The sequence below is a fragment of the Cynocephalus volans genome, chromosome 10, assembly GCF_027409185.1.
Source record: "Cynocephalus volans isolate mCynVol1 chromosome 10, mCynVol1.pri, whole genome shotgun sequence".
NCBI classification, from domain to species: domain Eukaryota; kingdom Metazoa; phylum Chordata; class Mammalia; order Dermoptera; family Cynocephalidae; genus Cynocephalus; species Cynocephalus volans.
The window spans coordinates 54082096-54101493 of NC_084469.1; the positions used below are offsets into that span (position 1 = coordinate 54082096).

At 37.6% G+C, this 19398-nt stretch overlaps 1 protein-coding gene across 1 annotated transcript in view; it reads right to left on the reverse strand.

Moving 5' to 3' along the window:
* LOC134387391 (zinc finger protein 585A-like) overlaps window positions 1-19398 on the reverse strand; it is a 231801-nt gene that overhangs the window by 201080 nt on the left and 11323 nt on the right. Inside the window, exons 4-6 of the mRNA XM_063109880.1 lie at window positions 9639-9765; window positions 9270-9362; window positions 5524-7527 (exon numbers count right to left, since the gene is read on the reverse strand). Of these exons, the coding sequence (XP_062965950.1) occupies window positions 5524-7527; window positions 9270-9362; window positions 9639-9765 (2224 nt within the window). The remainder of the gene's footprint in view (window positions 1-5523; window positions 7528-9269; window positions 9363-9638; window positions 9766-19398) is intronic.

The following is a 19398-nucleotide window of genomic DNA, read 5'->3' on the forward strand; positions in this document are numbered from 1 at the left end:
TCCATTAGTAATTTTACAGTTTGGAGTCTTATATTTCAGTCTTTAATCCCTTTTGAGTTGATTTTGGTATATGGTGAGAGGCGCAAGTCCAGTTTCCTTCTTCTGCATATGGATATCCAATTTTCCCAGCATCACTCATTGAAGAGGCAGTCTTTTCCCCAATGTATGTTCTTGTTGCCTTTGTCAAAGATCACTTGGCTGTAAGTACATGGGTTGGGACCCTGGTTTTCTATTCTTTTCCACTGATCCAAGTATCTGTGTTTATGCCAGTACCATGCTGTTTCAGTTACAATAGCTTTGTAATATAATTTGAAGTCAGGTAGTGTTATGCCTCCAGCTTTATAATTTTTTTGTCTCAGGATTGCTTTGGCTATTTAGGGTCTTATGTTGTTCCACATGAATGTTAGGATTGCTTCTTATATTTCTGTGAAGAATGTCATTGGTATTTTGATGGGGATTGGATTGAATCTGTAGATTGCTTTGGGTAGAATGGACATTTTCACAATGCTAATTCTTCCCATCCAAGAGACTGGTACCTCTTTCCATCTTTTTGTTTTCTCTTTAATTTCTTTCAGTAGTGTTTTGTAGTTCTCATTGTACACATCTTTCACCTCCTTGGTTACATTGATTCCTAGGTATTTTATTTTTTTGGTGGCTATTGTAGATTGGCTTCCTTTCTTGGTTTTATTTTCTTCTAGTTTGTTACTGGAGTATAAAAACACTACTGATTTTTGGGTGTTGATTTTGTATCCTACCACATTAGTGAAACTGTTAATCAGCTCTAAGAGTTTTGTTAGAATCCATAGGTTTTTCTACACATAAGATCATGTCATCTGCATAGAAAGACAGTTGGACTTTGACCTTTCCAATACGGATATCCTTTCTTTCTTTCTCTTGCCTGATTGCTCTAGCTAGTACTTCCAATACTATGTTAAATAGGAGTGGTGAGAGTGGGCATCGTTGTGTTGTTCCTGTTCTTAAGGAAGCTTTTCCCCATTCAGGATGATATTGGTGATTGGTTTGTAGTAAATGGCTTTTATTGTGTTGAGACAATTTCCTTTTACACCTAAATTCCTGAGAGTCTTTATCATGAAGAGATGTTGAATTTTGACGAGTGCTTTTTTACAATTATTGAGATAATCACATGGCTTTTGTCCTTATGATCCAGCAATCCTGTTACTGGGTATATATCTAAAGGAATGGATATCATCACATTGAAGGGATACCTGCACTCCCATGTTCATTGCAGCTCTATTTACAGTAGCCAAAATATGGAACCAATCTAGGTGTCCATTGATGGACAACTGGGTAAGGAAAGTGTGGTATACACACACAATGGTATATACTAGTCAGCCATAAAAAAGAATGATATACTGACATTTGCAGCAACATGGATGAGTCTGGAGAAAATTAAGTGAAATAAGGCAAAGAAAGAGAAATATTGCATGTTGTCACTCATAACTGGGTGCTAAGAAAGATGGAAGGAAGGAAAGAAGGAAAGAAAGAAAGGAAGAAACGAAGAAAGAAAGAAGAGACTGCAACAATACATTAAACTTTCAGAAGGAGAGAACAAACCTAAGGATACTAGAGCTGTGGTGGAGGAGGAAGTGTGTTAGGGGAGTGATAGGTCAGGTGAAGGGCATAAAGAAAAATCACAATTTGTAATAATGAATATGCTAATAATAAATAATAAAAATGAAAAAAAAAGTAAAGCCCAAAAAAGAAATATTTAGTATCAGGTCAGATGGTGGTACTTGCAGCACAAAGACAGTAGAAAATAAGGCATAAGGAAGTGACCTCAAGTGCTATGATACTTCAGATACAAGGGCAGGGATAGAATGGGGGTAGTCGGGGCTCTCCAAAGATGGGAGAGGGCAGCAAGCTTCATGGGCACTGGGGAAGCAGAATCAGAGAAATAGTTCATGCAAAGGCTCAAAGCCAGAGCAAGCTTCCTTAATGTTAAAATAGCAGAATTGGGATTGCTGACAAATAACAACAATGTTGACCACTTACAACTACATGGTTTCTGGACCATATGATCCCTTTTATTACTGTTATAACTTTACACTATGAACATTCAAATGCAAATCTGTGAAAATAGAAATAATTAAAATGTTATGTAAAAGTTTGATTTATAAAACATAAATATTACATAATCCAATATACAATCATACAATAGATATTATACACTATATAAAATGGAAACTATTTTATTGTGGCAAGGAATATACAATACTACAATGTGATATATAATATATAGTACATATACAATATTGCTATGCTATGTAATGATGTGCATATCTAAAATTATAATATATAAATCTATAATCTGGTATCTAATAATCTTTTATCAAATGTAAGTTAGATTATCACATGGTAAAGCATAACAGTACTTTCGAGGTTCTTCCATTTTGTAGCCAGTGTCAATAAATCATTTCTTTCCAAGTAGTATTCCATTGTACATGTAATACAATTTGTTTAATCATTCACCCACTGGTGTACATTTGGGTTGTTTCTAAATTTTTACCAATTATACAGTTGCTATGAATATTTGAATACAGGTTTTCTGTGAACCTAATTTTTCATTTCTCTAGGGTAAATACCTAGCAGTGGGAAAGCTGGGTTATATGATAAGTGTATGGTTAACTGTGTAAGGAGCTGCCAAACTTTTGTTAAGAGTGCAGGCAGTATTTTCTGCTCATCCTGGCACAACAGCCAAATGACTGTGAACACCAGACATGAAAGTTTCCATTGCTCTGCATCCTTGCCTACTCTCGGTACTATGGTTTTCTTTTTTTTTTTTTTTAGCCATTCCCAAATGTGTGTAGTGGTATCTCATTGTGGTTTTAGTTTGCATTTTTCTGATAATTAATGATTTGGGGCCTTATTTTTTATCAACTAATTTTCTATTTGTATTTCATACAATCATATGGATGAATCTCAAATACATCACATTAAATGAAAGAAGTCAGATTCAAAAGGATATTTATACACACCGAGTATGACACCATTTATACAACACTGTGGAAAAGGCAAAACTATGGAGAAAGAAAACTGTCCAGTTATTACCAAGGGCTGGAAGTGGAGAAAGCAATTGACTAAAAAGGGATAGGAGGGAATTTCGGGGAGTGAGGGAACTGCTACCTGACTTGATTGTGGTGTTGATTGCACGATTGTATGCATTTGTCAAAACTCTCACACTGTATACTAAAAATGGCGAATATTACTGTATGTAGATTGCACCTTAATAAGTCTGGTTTTAAAAATACTTCAGATATGTTCACACAAAAACCTGCACACAGATGTTTATAGCAGCTTTACTCATAATGACCAAAACTTGAAAACAACCAAGATGTTAAACAGGTACATCCAGACAACGAAATATTGTTCAGCACTGAAAAGAAATGAGCTATCAAGCCATATAAAGATATGGAGGAAACTTAAATGCATGTTGCTAAGTGAAAGAAGCCAGTCTCAAAGGGCTGCATTCCAACTATATGACATAGACAAAACTGTGGAGACAGCAGAAAGGTGACAGGGAATGGAACGGGGGGTGGGGGGGCAGGAAAGGATGAAATAGGCAGAACACAGAGGATTTTTTTAGGGCAGTTAACTACTCTATATGATATTTCAATAGTGCATACATGTTATTACAAAAGTTGGCCATCTGTATACACAGTTCTGCATCTTGGATTCGTTCAATTGTGTATAAAAATATTTTGGGGGAAAAGAAGCAAAAAAATAAAAAAAAACAAATAAAAAGCAATACAGTAAAACAACTATTTACACAGCATTTACATTCTACTAGGCATTATATGTAATCTAGAGATAATTTGAAGTACAAGGGAAAATGTTCATAGGCTATATGCAAAATATGCTATTTTATATAAGGGACTTGAGCATCTGTGGATTTTGGTATCTGTGGGGGCTCCTGGAACCAATACCCTGAGAGTACTAAGGGATGACTGTATTTGCCCCAACCCGTTAAACAAACATCAAGATTGAAACCTAAGGTAAACTATAGACTTTGGGTGATAATAAGTGTCCATGTAGGTTCATCAATAGTAACAAATGTATCAATCTAGTGGGGGATGTTGGTAATGGGTGAGGCTGTGCATATGTGAAGGTAGAGGATATATGGAAATCTCTGTACCTTCCTCCGACATTTGCTATAAATCTAAAACTGCTCTAAAAAATAAAGTCATATATATGTATATATACAAGAGTGCTTCAAAAAGTTTGTGCAAAAATAGAGTTAAAAGATGATACAAATCTATGAGATGAAAAAAAAAAAACAAATCTATGAGATGGAAAGGGGTGAGATGAAGAAGATCTAATGACAGATCAGCAGTCACTTCTAAGATGGGGTAATGTTACTTTTTTTTATTTTTGCTTTTTTCCCCCCAAATATTTTGCACTGCCAAATTAGGGGCTGGAGAGTTAAAGCGGGAGTCCCCAGCTCTGCTCTCTTGATCATGTTCTGTCCCTTGGCCCTCATGCTCACCATGCCATGATGTCCTTCACAAAGGTGAGACCATCTCTGCACAGGCTATTTCCCACTCCCCGCATTACCAATGGACTGACCTCAGACAAACCATTTTTCTGGTTCCAGTGGGGCCTCTCACCAGCTGAGCATTCGATCAGAACATCTGCCAGCATCTGTGAGGCTACTGCTGCCAATCCTGGGTTGGACACCCAAGTTCCAAAGAAGATCCACTTGTTTGCTCTTGGCCCCTCCATACTATTGGTTTCATGTACAGTTATCAGGGCAAGATAAGCAGGTTTATAGGTTGGATTCTAGGTTGGATGGGGCCTTGTCAAAGACAGCTGGGTCAGGGCAGAGCTGTGTATGTAGGTCAGAAGACTATGTGCTGAGGGCTTGTGAGGCTCAAAGACACTATTAGTGGCTATGAGAGAGGTCACAAGTCATGGTGAAAGATGACAATGGAGAGTCAACAGACACCCTGAAATTTCTGTCTCTATACATAAATCATTTTTTATAAATTGTGGTATCTCTTAACAGAAATACTCAGTGGGGACATGCACAGTTGTGTTAGATTCAACAGAAGAATGAAAAACACCCATCGTTCTGTTAGACCATGTGTTCTCCAACAAATAACTCACAGAATTCAGGATTTGTCACTATTGTATACATGATGTTGTTTTACCATTCAATTTGTTGGCAGTGTACCTAATCCACAGTAAACAGGATTATCATTTACATGACAACATAATCTTTTGTATGAAGAATTTGGTAACAGTGTTCCATCGTATTTTTTACTCAGTTTATGCTCGGGATAAATGCCCCAAAGATTAATGATGCTGTTCACAATGTGGGGAGGGTCTCCTGACTCATTCAGTGCCTTCCCAGAGGTCCTCTTATGAAAAGTAATGTGTGACATTCTGTTTTGGACATTTCTACTTACAATAATATACATGTTTTCTGCAGCATGGATTCAATAATGTACAATCAGAACTGTCCTCAGCGATGTTTTTTTCACAGTTTCTCACAAGTGTGAATACTCTGATGCACAATGAGCACTGATTTCTGAACAAAGCCTTTCCCACATATTGCACACTTATACGGTTTGTCTCCAGTGTGTGTTGTCTGGTGTTTATTCAAATTTGACCTGTCGGTGAAGGCCTTCCCACACTCAGCACACACATAAGGCTTCTCTCCTGTGTGAATTCGCTGATGCACTTGGAGCTGTGATTTCTTAGTGAAAGATTTCCCACAGTCACTGCATTCATAAGGTTTCTCTCCAGTATGAATTCTATGATGTGTAATCAACTCTGACTTCTGTCTGAAGGTCTTCCCACATTCAGAGCAAATGTAGGGCTTTTCCCCAGTATGAGTTTTCTGGTGTTTACTCAGATTTGACCTGCCACTAAAGGCTTTCCCACACTCAGCACACACATAGGGCTTCTCTCCTGTGTGAATTGGCTGGTGCACCAGAAGCTGAGACTTGGAGGTGAACAACTTCCCACAATGACTGCATTCATAAGGTTTCTCTCCAGTATGAATTCTCTGATGAGTAATAAAGTTTGACTTCCGGATGAAGGCTCTTCCACACTCAGTACATACATAGGGTTTCTCTCCTGTATGAATTTTCTGATGTACAATGAGGATTGATTTCTGGTTGAAGGCTTTCCCACATTCATGGCATTCATACTGTCTCTCTCCAGTATGGATTTTCTGGTGTATATTGAGGTGTGACTTCTGGGTGAAGGCTTTCCCACAGTTACTGCATTCATATGGTTTCTCTCCGGTATGTATTCTTTGATGTATAATCAAATCTGATCTCTGAGTAAAGGCCTTCCCACACTTAGAGCATATATAGGATTTCTCTCCTGTATGAGTTTTCTGATGTGTAATAAGATTTGACCTGTTGGTGAATGCCTTCCCACATTTATTGCAAATATAGGGTTTTTCTCCTGTGTGAATTCGCTTATGCACATGGAGTTGTGACTTGGAAGTAAAAAATTTCTCACAGTGACCACATTTATAAGGTTTCTCTCCAGTATGAATTATTTGATGTGCAATTAAGTGTGCCTTCTGGATAAAGGCCAGCCCACATTTCATGCATACATATGATTTTTCTCCTCTATGAATTCTCTGGTGCACCGTGAGTGCTGACTTCTGAGTGAAGGCTTTTCCACAGTCACTGCATTCATAAGGTTTCTCTCCAGTGTGAATTCTCTGATGTATAATCAACTCTGACCTGTAGGTAAAGGCCTTCCCACATTCAGTACATATGGAAGTTTTCTCTCTAATTTGAACTTTCTTATGTGTAATGAGGTTGGAACTATTATTGAAGACCTTCCCATACTCACTACATATATAGGGCTTCACTCTTGTGTGAATTCGTTGATGTACTTGGAGTTGTGACTTGGAAATGAAGGATTTCCCACAGATATTGCATTCATATGGTTTTTCTCCAGTATGAATTCTTTGGTGAGCAATCAAGTGTGTCTTCTGAATGAAGGCATGTCCACATTCAATACATAAATAGGATCTGTCACCTCTATGAATTTTCTGATGCATCTTGAGTGTGGACTTTTGAGTGAATGCTTTGCCACAGTCATTGCATTCATGGAGTCTCTCTCCAGTATGAATTTTCTGATGTATACTGAGATCAGAGTTGTAAGAGAAGCCTTTCCCACATTCACTGCATTCATAGAGTTTTTCTCCAGTATGAATTCTCTGATGCCTGAAGAGAGAAGATACCTGGAAAAAGGATTTTCCACATTCATTGCATTTATAGGGCTTCTCTCTACTGTGGGTTTTCTCATGTATAATAAATTCTGGCTTCCGTACAAAAGCCTTCCCACATTCAATACATACATAGAGTGTTCTTCCTGTACGAACTTTGAGATGTACGTTGCGCTGTGTCTTCTGCGTGAAGATCTTCCCAACATCAGCACATTCGTAGGATTTCTCTCCTGTATACATTTTCTGATGTTGAGAGGGAGCTTGATAATAACCGAGGATTTTCCCATATTGATTATTATCCCATAATTTCTCTCCTGTTGGAGAACATTCATAGTCAGTATAGGAAGACATTTTTATCATATTCAGTAATTTTTTAACATTGTTTGATGCATTATTTCTATTATGACTATGTAAATATAAATTATGCTAAAACCATTTCCAAATGAGTCCCCTTTTTGGGGTCTTTTGGGGGAAGGAATAATGTTTGGGCTCGCATGAATTATTTCTCTAATGTCCTTATATTCATAATGCCACTCTGTAGCCAATATTTTCTTGAGGAAAGCAACATCAGTTAAAGACTTATTTTCTCTTTTCTGATAGCTCTCTATCTGGTCACTAATCTGCAATTCTTACGGAATGAAATACAGCAAAACATCATTTTTTTCTTCACTTTCCGTCTCGATTTTCAAAGAAACTTTTTAATAAATTCCCTACTATAAGATTTGAAACCCAAACTCCTCTTTTCAAAGGAGAAATAGGTGATCCTAGCTTAAGAAAGAGCCAGCAGAGGCTATAGGGGAGGGTACATATGGCTCATCCAGGTTAAATGCAGAGAAAAGGGTGAGGGTGAGTAATTTGATGAGGAAGGTGGTGATAGTGTTGACAGGAAATATTCTGGGATACTATTCAGCAGTTAGAAGAAATAAATCACGTGAACAGCTTACATCTGGACAGATGTGGAAAAAGTAAGGCAAAGAATATGATATATAGCACAGCAACATTTATATCAACTAACGATACGTACCCCTAATTGACTTCAAATTTTACGGCACAGACGAATTAAAAAATATTTCCATCATATAAAATACGTGGTCTGTGGTGGGAAGGGAGATAGGCATGGGGAATAGAGAGAAAAGGGAATAAATCAAAAAATAAAATGAATTAGAGAATTCTCATCCAGACTCATGATGATAATGTGTCCTAAATTAAGGACTATGATAACACTCAAACATCCTCAGGTGAAGTTTAGAAATAAAGCAATAACATAAAAAAATCAACCACCCAGGCAAAGAGACCCTAGTCACTATAGAGTCATTCAAACAACAGAAGGAAATGTCAGGAAGAGTGATTAGTAGTGTGCAAAAAAACCCCACCACATTATTCATCTGCACAAAATAAACTGTCAGGAAGTGTGATTAATAATCTGCAGATATTAACCTACAGAATAATCTACAGAAAATAATCAAACACAGCAGAAAGTTATTCCCAAAGGTAAAGTGACAATGAATCCCAAGTCATCAGATGGATGAAAGGCATAGGGAATTGGGAAGAAGGGAAAAATCTCATGGCAGCACCTATGAAAACAATATCTGGTTGGAGATGAAGTTCTGAGACATCACACAGTAAGAGAGAAAGAAATAAAAAAGGACCAGTAGGAGTGGGAGTGTGTGACACATAGTAATTTTGAAAGAAGGCAGATCCATGAATACCTGGATGCATAAAGAAAGACTCTAGGATTATGGGGAAGGTAAGGCAAAAAAAAAAAAGAGAGAGAGAGAGAGAGAAAAGGCGCATAACCAAGAAAGAGATCTTTAATGAGGCAGACTGGCACATGATCCAGAATCCAAAAAGCCAAGTAAGAAGAAAGAAATGATAAAGGTCATCCAGGTAGAAGGCATTTGGTTATCTGAGAGCCCGATGTCAAGGGTCCTCAAGCAATATGAAAAATTTAGATCTTTCCAGAAGAGTTATCTTAATAGCATTTGAAAGGTGCCTGCCTTTCTCAACACAGCTGGGATTTACTCCTCTGCCTCCCACCTACCTGGATCACACTCACCTGGACATCTCTGATGTGGGCTCTCAGCCCGCAATGACCACGGCTCCTTTCCTTGTTCCAACATGAAAACCTCTGTTTTGGGAACTAGATACCCTATTCATGGGAAATGATAAAGGACAGGGTCCAATTGGTTATGTTTCAGAGCCCAATCAATAAAGTCTTATTGTTCAATGAGGGTTTGTTCTTCAGAAAAGTAACCCTGTCTCTGGGAACAGAGTAATTGATTCAGAGTATCCAAAAGATAGTAGGAATTTTGGACAAATCAAGGACAGAACCATCACATATTTAAGATGTCACAGCATTCATCAACTGAGAATGGAAACACTCTCAGTGAGGCCTCCTTTTAGACATCAAGATGACTGTGCTTACCTACTGACAGCAGGTGGCTGTAGGTCTCCAGCATTACATCCCAGTACAGGTTTCTCTGAGCGCTGTCCAGGTGCTGCCATTCCTCTGTGTTGAAATCTATAGCCACATCCCTGAAGGACACTGATCCCTGCAAGGGCACATTCCTGTTCATTGTGAATAGTTAGCTTTGGGGGATGGAGAGGATGTATTTAGAAATATGAAATGAGGGTTTTATTGTTCTTTTTATTTTACCACCTCTTTTTAAAAACTCACCGTCGAGAGTGACATTAGCAAGATGGCCCACTCGAAGTCCCTAGCACTCATTCCTCACCAAAAAGAGAGTCAAATCAATGAATGAATAACTATACTTTTTTTGTGGGGGTGGGGAATGGCCGGTCCGGGGACTGAACTCTGAACTTTAGTGTAATCAGCACCAGGCTATAACCAACTGAGCTAACCGGTCAGCCTGATAACTACATGTGATGAATATAACTAAAGGAGAGCACTGGAGCACATCAAAGGAGTGGCAGAAATCTTGTACAGCACAGAAGCCCAAATGAGAAAATAGAGAACAGAAGGAAAATTTCACCTCTGCCACCTTATGCCCCAGCTGAAATCAGCTCAGAACCAGGAGGGACCTCTCCCTGCGGAGAAAAACCAAGGGAAAGGACCTATGTCCTCTGTAGCCCCTCACTACCTGGGATCCGTATAGTCCTCACCACTGGGAACTCCTGCAGTCGTCATAAGCACTAAGCCAACCTGGGGGAAATGCCTGGAGTCTATGCAGCTGCACTTCCTCCACAGAAGGAGCCAACACTGTACCCTGACTCCATTGCCTGGATGGCTACTGTGCTGCACCATCTCGGAAACAGCCACAGACAGCACCTTTCCATCCCTGAGGCTTTGTCACCGCTGAACTGCCCCAACCAGGAGGCCCACCCTCACCAAACTAAACTGCTGATTCACCGTACCCCATGGGGCCAAGCTGCTGCAGAGCTGCTCCATCTACTGCTGCTAGTTGCTGTTGTGCTCTTCCCCTCAGGGCCTGACCTGAAGTGGAACACCACCTCCCGGGAAAATGGTGCCCTCGCTGCCCCGAGAAGTCATGCTTCCCAGGCCTGCGCTAAAGCGTTGTATCTCCCCTCAGAGAATGGGTGCCTTGGCTGGGCTGAGTAGCTACACTTCCCAGGGTTGAGCTGATGTGACAATCCATGTCCCAGGGAAAGAGCATTGGCTGAGCTGAGATACCTCATCTTATAAGCCAAATAATTGTAGTACTCTGCCTCCCTGGAACTGGACTAGCTCCTTAGAGTCTGAGCTGCTGAGACATCAAACTCTCTGGAAATTGGATTCATCACTATGCTGCTCCCTGCCACCAGAGCCCAATCAACTGCAGTGCTATGCCACTCTGGAGTCCTTGCTGCCACTGGACCTGCTTCACAGAGTCTGGCATAACACCATGTCCCACCATCCAGGGTCCAGAGACATCACTGCCTTATCTCCTAGGGCCTGAGTAGCCACTGTGCCCTAGTGATTCTGATTCCCCAAATACAGCTGTGCTCTGCTTCTGGGATCACACCCAGAGCATCCCTCCTTCCCTGGAGCAATGGCAGAGCTTTGTTCTGCCCCCGGGGTCAGAGTAACATCTACAACTTGGCCTCTTAGGCCCAAGCTACTGGGGAGTGCCTCACAGTCACAACCCCATCTTTAAGGGCAGTCTGCATACAACCTTGTCTCAGAGAGGGAATCTGAACCCCAAATCCCAGGATATTGGCTTCGTAACTGGTCTGAGCATGTGTGCCCTGGAAACCAGAACCATTCCAGCTGCTTGTGGGCTGAATCCTGACGCCAAAGAGATATTGCCCCAACTAAGACTCCCCATTCTGGGGAAAATAAGAAAAGGAGGACTCCAAATGCCCTCGCCACCAAGGACCCTAACAATGTGCATTGCCATCATCAATGCCACAAACTCCTATTGCCCTGGCCACTGAGGTACCCACACCCTTCACAACTGGCACACTAAGATCCACCAGCAGGCGAATGTCATAACCTATGAAAGCCAATCCATAATGTTTGGAAGAAATGATTGCTCCACCACATGTGTAGACATCAAGGCAGGGACACCAGAAACATGAAAAAGCAAGGAAATATGACAACACCTAAGGAATACAATAATACTCCAGTAATTGACCCCAAAGAAATGGTGATCACTGAATTGCCTGAAAATGAATTCAAAATAATGATGTTTTAAAAAATGGAACAAGATACAAGAGAATAGGCAATTCAACAAAATCAGGAGCAAAATTCATAAACAGAACTAGGAATTCAGTGAAGAGACAGATATCAAAAAGAAAAAAAAAAAAAAGAACCAAACAGAAATCTTAGAGTTGAAGAATTCAATGAATGAAAGGTAAATTGCAATAGAGAGCTTCAATAGCAGACTAGATCAGGCCTTTTGAAGTTACCCACTCAGAGGAAAAAAAATATATAAAGAAGAGTAAAAGCCTACAGCATTTATGGAACACCATTATTCAAACAAACATTTACATTATAGGAGTTCCAGAAAGACAGAGACAAACATAGGATGGAAGGCTTATTTAATAAAAGAATTGGGGAACACTTCCCAAGTCTTGTAAGATATATTGACATCCAGATCCAGGAAGCATAAAGGTTTCAAACATATTCCAAAGAGGTCCTCCTGAGGCATATTATAATTAAACTGTTGAAAGACAAAGAGAAAATTTTACAACCATCAAAAGAAAAGAATCAAGTCACATATAAGGGAATGCCCAATCCAGACTATCAGCAATTTCTTAGCAAAAACTTTGCAGGCCAAAGACAATGGAATAATATATTCAAAGTGCTAAAACAAAAAACTGGCAGCCAAGAATACTATGCACAGCAAAGCTCCCCTTCCATTAAGAAGGAGAAATAAAGTCTTTTCCAGACAGGCAAAAGTTGAGGAAATCCATCATCACACCTGTCTTACAAGAAATGCTTAAGGGAGACCATCAAGTAGAAACAAAAGGATGCTATTTACTAACATAAAAATACATAAAAGTACAAAATTCACTGGTAAAGGCAAATATACAGTAAAATCCAAATTACTCCAGTACTGTATGATGCTCTGTAATTCAAAAACATCATTAATATAGAAGATTAAAATTTAACACAGTCAAAAACAATGAGAGCCACAATAAGTTGTTAAGAAATAAACAATATAAAAAGATTTAAATTGTGACAGCAAAAATATAAATAGTGGGGGGAGGATAAAACTCTAGAGCTTTTGTATACAACTTATTACTTAACAAGATGTTATTGGTGTAAAATCATCTATTATAAGCATAAGATGGTTCATAAAGCCTCATGATAAACCCAAAGAAAAAATTATAGCAGATATATAAACAATAAAGAGAAAGGAATCAAAATTAATCACTAGAGAAAATCACCAAATCACAAAGATAAACAAGAAGAGGAAGAAAAGACAAAAGATCTACAAAACAACCAGGAAACAATGAATAAAATGACAATAGTAAGTCCTTACCTATCAGTAATTACTTCGAATATCAATGGATTAAATTCTCCAATCAAAAGGCATAAGGTAGCTTAATGGATTAAAAACACAAACTCCAACTATATGCTGTCTACAAGAGACCCCTGTAGCCTGAAGGGCACACATAGGCTGAAAGTAGAAGGACTGAAGAAGATATTCTATGTAAATGCTAAGCAAAAGAGTGCAGGAGTGACCATACTTACATCAGATAAAATACACTTCAAGTCAAAAAGTGTCAGAAGAGACAAAGAAGGTCATTCTTTAAGGATAAAAGGCTCAGTTCATCATGAGGAAATAACAATTGTAAATATAAATGCACCTAACATAAGAGCACCTAAATATATAAAGCAAATATTAATGTACGTAAATGGAGAAATAGATGGCAATACAATAATAGTAGGGTACTTTGATACAGTTCTTTCCTCAATGGACAGATCAACCAGACAGAAAATTGAAAAGGAAATACTGAAATTCAACTATACTTTAGACAAAATGGATCCAACAAATATATATAGAACTTTCCATCCAACAACAGTAGATTACACATTCTTCCCTAGTGTACATGGAACATTCTAGAGGATAGACCACATGGTAGGCCACAAAACAAGTTTTAACAAATTTAAAAAGTTCAAAATCACAGCAAGAATTCTTTATGAGCACAAGAGTATGAAACTAGAATTCAACAACAGAAAGAATTTTTAAAAACTTACAAATACGTGGAAATTAAACAACATGCTCCTGAACAAACAGTGGATGAAGACAAAATCAAAAGGGAAATTAAACAATATGTTAAGACAAACAACAATGAAATACAGCCTGTGGGATGTAGTAAAAGTAGTTGCAGGAAGAAAGTAAAGGTAATATATATGTATATTAAAAATGAAGAAAGTTCAAATAGACTAATATGTGAAAAGGAGCTAGAAACAGAACAAACTAAAACCAAAGTTAGCAGAGGGAAGGAAATAATAAAGATGAGAACTAGACATAAATCAAACAGAAAACTGAAAAACCATAGAAAAAAATGAACATGACTGAGTTGGTTTTTTGAAAAAATAAACAAAATTGATAAACCCTTAGCTAGACTAAGAAAAAAAGAGAGAAAACTCAAATACACAAAAATCGGAAATGAAAGTGGAGCCAGTACAACAGACACCTCAGAAATAAAAAGGATCAAGACTGGCTGCTTGGTAGCTGTAACCAACCGTATTTGCTTACAGTATGGTGTTGTAACACTAAGGTCAAGGGTTTGGATCCCTGTGCCTGCCAGCCACAGAAAAGAAAAAAGTTGAAAAATTGTTAAGTTGAACCATCATTAAGTTGGGGAGCAACTGTACTTTATTTATCTCAGGAGACAAAGAAAAATTCCATTTTGACTGATGAGAAATAAAAAGGATCATAAGGGAATATTATGAACAATTATATGCCAACAGATTTGATAACTGAGATGAAATGGATAAATTCCTAGAAAAACATAAACTACTACGGTCAAATCAGGAAGAAATAGAAAGTCTGAACAGACCGAAAACAAATAAAAAGATTTAAGTAGTAATTAAAAATCTTCCAACAAACAAAAGCTGAAATCTACCTAACTTTGAAAAAAAAAATGCAATACTTCTTAAGTTCTTAGAAAACATAGAGTTCCTAAGACATTTTACAAGGCCGGCATCACCTTGATACCTAAGCCACACAAACACCACAAGTAAAGACAACTACAAGCCAATATCTCTAATGAGCAATGATGCAAAAATCCTCAATAAAATGTTAGAGCAAAGCAAATTCAGCAACACATTAAAAAGATTATACATCATGATCAAGTGGGATTTATCTCTGGCAAGAAAGGCTCGTTAAACACACACAAGTCAGCCTAGGTAATACACCACTTAACTGACTAAAAAATCAAAACCTTGGGCCAGCCCTGTGGCTCACTCGGGAGAGTGCGGCGCTGGTACTGCCGAGGCTGCAGGTTCAGATCCTATATAGGGATGGCCGGTGCGCTCACTGGCTGAGCGTGTTGTGGACGACACTGAGCCAAGGGTTAGGATCCCCTTACCAGTCAAAAAAAAAAAAAAAAATCAAAACCTCGTCATCATTTCAATTGATGCAGCAAAAGCATTCAACAAAGTTTAACATCCTTTCTTGATAAAAACTTCTAATTGTTTAGTTATAGAAGGAAGATCCCCCAACATAAAAAAGGCTACTAATGAAAACCTACAGCTGATATAATAATCAAAGGGGGGAAACTGAAAGCTTTTCTTCTAAGATCCAATACAAGGCAAGGATGCCCACTCTCTCCACTTCTATTCAACATAGCACTGAAGTTCTGTCAAGAGCAGCTGGACAATAAAAAGAAATAAAAGATATCTGAATTGAAAGGAAGAAGTAAAATTATCTTTATTTAAAGGTGACATGATCCTATATGTAGAAAACCGCAGACTCCACACACAAAAAAGTTAGATCTAATAAACAAATTCAGTAAAAGCTACATGACATAAAATTCTACATACAAAAATCCATGTCATTTCTATAAACAAATAATGACCTAGCTGAAAAGAAACCAAGAAAACAATCCTATTTACGATAGCATTAAAAAAAAAAAAAACTTGGAAATAAATTTAACCAAGGAGGTGACAGACCTGTACTCTGAAACCTATAAAACATTGATGAAAGAAATTGAAGGCAACATGAATAAATGGAAAGTTGATCCATACTCATTGACCAGAAAAATTATTATTGTTAACATGCCCATACCACCTAACGCAATATGTGGAATATACTAAAAAGCATATGTACTTCACAGGGCCTGGTTTTCCAAAGGCTTGCAGTTTCAAATATTGACCTTGCAAGGACAGGAAATTTCCTTCAGGCTATAAGTCTCTGTTGCAAGATAAGGATTGTGGCACAGCAGGTTGCTGGCTCAAAGACAGACTAGTTACTGATTGTTATGTAAAGATACTGAGAAATTGCTATAGGAAGGAATGTTTGTTAAGATCAAACTGTTGTTCTTAGGACCACATAACTGCCTTACTGGAATATCATCTGACTTGTTTCACTGAAAGTTACCAGCCTATACTGTTAAACTATAATCCCACCTTTGTTCTCTTCCTGTAACTTACTGGTCTGGGAAATAAATGCAGGAAGAGAACCCCAATTTGGCATTAATTTCCCAAGGAAGGGATGGCTCTTGCTTGAGCGTCCCAAAGGGAGATTATCCACTTCGGGGCCTCTCACTGCTCAGAAACGATGGGCTTTGAGTAATCCTTTCATCTCCGTCACCCAGGAGAAGTGGGGTGACAAATCCGTGGGGGGCGCAACGCAAAGCAACAGCAATATATAGATTCAATGCAATTCCTATCAAAATCCTGATGGAATTCTTTGAAGAAATAGAAAAAACAGTCCTAAAATTTGTATGTAACCACAAAAGGCCCTGAATAGTCAAAACAATTGTGAGGGAGAAAAAAAAAAAAATTCAGAGCATCACACTTTCTGATTTCAAATTATATTACAAAGGCATAGTAGTCGAAACAGTATGGTACTGAAATAAAAACAGACACATAGGCCAGGAAAACAGAATAGAGAGCCAAGAAGTAAATCCAAACATATATGGTCAACTAATTTTCAACAGGGGCACCAAAAAGACACAATGAAGAAATGATACTGTATTAGTCAATTTCTGTTGCTTTTAACAAAATACCTGAAACTGGGTAATTACAAAGAAAAACAAAATTTATTGTTTACAGTTTCTGAGGCTGGGAAGTCCAAAGTTCATCTGGTGGTGGTGACAGTTACCTAGGGGTCTCACATTGTAAATTGATGGAGCAGAGAGAAAGACAGACTCTCCTATCTCTTCTTTTGAAGCTCTCAGAACCATAGCCCTGACCACCATTTTTAACCCATTCACTATGGCATGGTCCTACAATCTAGTCACCACTTCAAGGTTCCACCTTTCAATTACCATAATAGGATTTCCCACCTTCTTAACAGTCACAGTGGGGACCAAATTTGTAATATATAAAACTTAAGGGACACAATTCAAGCTTCAGTGAGTTTTGGTGGGACATAATTAAATCCACTGCAGAGAGTCTCTTCAATAATGGTCTAAGAAAAGTGTATTTCCACACGATAAGATTAAAACCAGACCTTTATCTTATACCACACACAAAAATAAACTCAAAATGAATAAAAACCTAAACATAAGACCTAAAACCATAAACTCCTAGAAGAAAATATAGGGAAAAAACTCCTTGACATTGGCCTTGGTAGTGATTTCTTGAATATCACACCAAAAGTTGAGGCTACTAAAGCAAAAATAAGTAAATGGGACTATATCAAAGTAAAAAGCTTCTGCACAGCAAAAAAAATAACAAACAAAATGAAAAGGTAACATATAGACTCAGAAAAAATACGTCCAAACCATATATCAGATAAGGGGTTAATATCCAAAATTGATAAGTAACTTATTTAACTCAATAGCAAAAAAACACATAATCAGATAGGCAAAGTACTAGAATAGACTTTTCTCTAAAGATGACATAAAAATGGCCAACAGGTACATGAAAAGGTGCCCAATATCACTAATCACCAGGGAAATGCAAATCAAAACCACTGTGAGATACCACCTCATATGTGTTAGAAAAGCTATTATCAAAAAGACGAGATAACAAGTGTTGATGAGGATGTGGAGAAAAGGGAGCTCTTGCACACGGTTGATGGAAATGTAGATTGGTGAATCCATTATGGAAAACAATATGGAGATTCCAAAAGAAATTAGAACTAGAACTACCACAGGACCCAGAAATCCCCCTTCTTGGTATGTACCCAAAGAAAATGAAATCTCCAACACATAAAGATATCGGCACTCCCATGTTCACGGCAGTATTATTCTCAACAGCCAAGAGGGAAACAACATAGGTGTCCATCAACAGACGGATGAAGAAACTGTGGTATATGTATACAATGGAATATTATTCAGCCTGGAAAATGTGGGAGATCCTGCCTTATGCCATAACATGGATGAACCTGGAGGACATTATGCTAATTGAAATAAGGCAGACACAGGAAGTAAAATATCCCATGATCTCACTTATATGTGGAATCTAAAGTAAACAAACAAACAAACAAAAGACCAAATATATATATAAAGAGAATACAACAGTGGTTACCAGGGTGGGGTTTGGGGAGACGAAATTGGAAGATTTAGGTAAAAGACACAAAGTAGCAAATATATAGGATGAACAAGTTGAAAGCTCTAATGCGCAAAATGAGAGCTATAGTTAATAATAGTGTATTTTATTCAGGTTTTTTGCTAAAGGAATTTAGTTGGTTAGAGAGTGGTGCTGATAACACTAAGCAGATGGGTCACTAAGTGAGATGATGTATATTATGTTAACCTGTTCTACTATAATAACTATTTCACTATATATATATATATTATAACATATATTATAACTATATATATATAATAATATATATAATATATATATTATAGCATATATGTTATAACATCTTATAATATCATGTTATATACTCTAAAGATACACAATAAATTTATTTTAAAAAATAAAAATAAAAAGCCATCCCCATTTCCCTAACACTTAACTATGAAATTTTTCAAACACAGAGAAAATTTAAAAGAATTGCAGTGAAAACTTGTATACCCACCACCTAGGATCTATTATTCATCTTTTACTCTACTTGGTTTATCACACATCTACACATCCTTTTATCCATCCATTGATCCATCTTACTTTTTTGTGCATTTCAAAGTAAATTGCAAATGTTGTTACACTTCCCCTAATGTAGTTCAGAATGCAAATCATTAACTAGAGTATATTTGTTTACCTCTTTCAGGTAAAATTTGCAATCAGTTAAATGCACCAATCTTTATACTTTTGACAAATGTATACATCTGTGTAATCCAGGAACTTTTAAAAAATGATATTTAATATAGGGTACATATTAAACATCTAGTTTTACATATTTTGCAGAAAAAAGAAATTGAATGACGAATTTCAGCTATTTGTTCTGTACTACAGTCAATTACTCATTTTTGAAAACTGGCTACTGAAATAGACTCTCTTTCAGTCTTCCAGCAACTGGATGAATGATCTGCGATACAGTTTCCGTGCTATTTAGGACTAGTCATTATGCTAATCCTGGGTACATAGAAATGAATTATTTATGTTTCTAATCTCTAGCAACTTAAAAGACTTGGAAAATAAGATCAAAGTT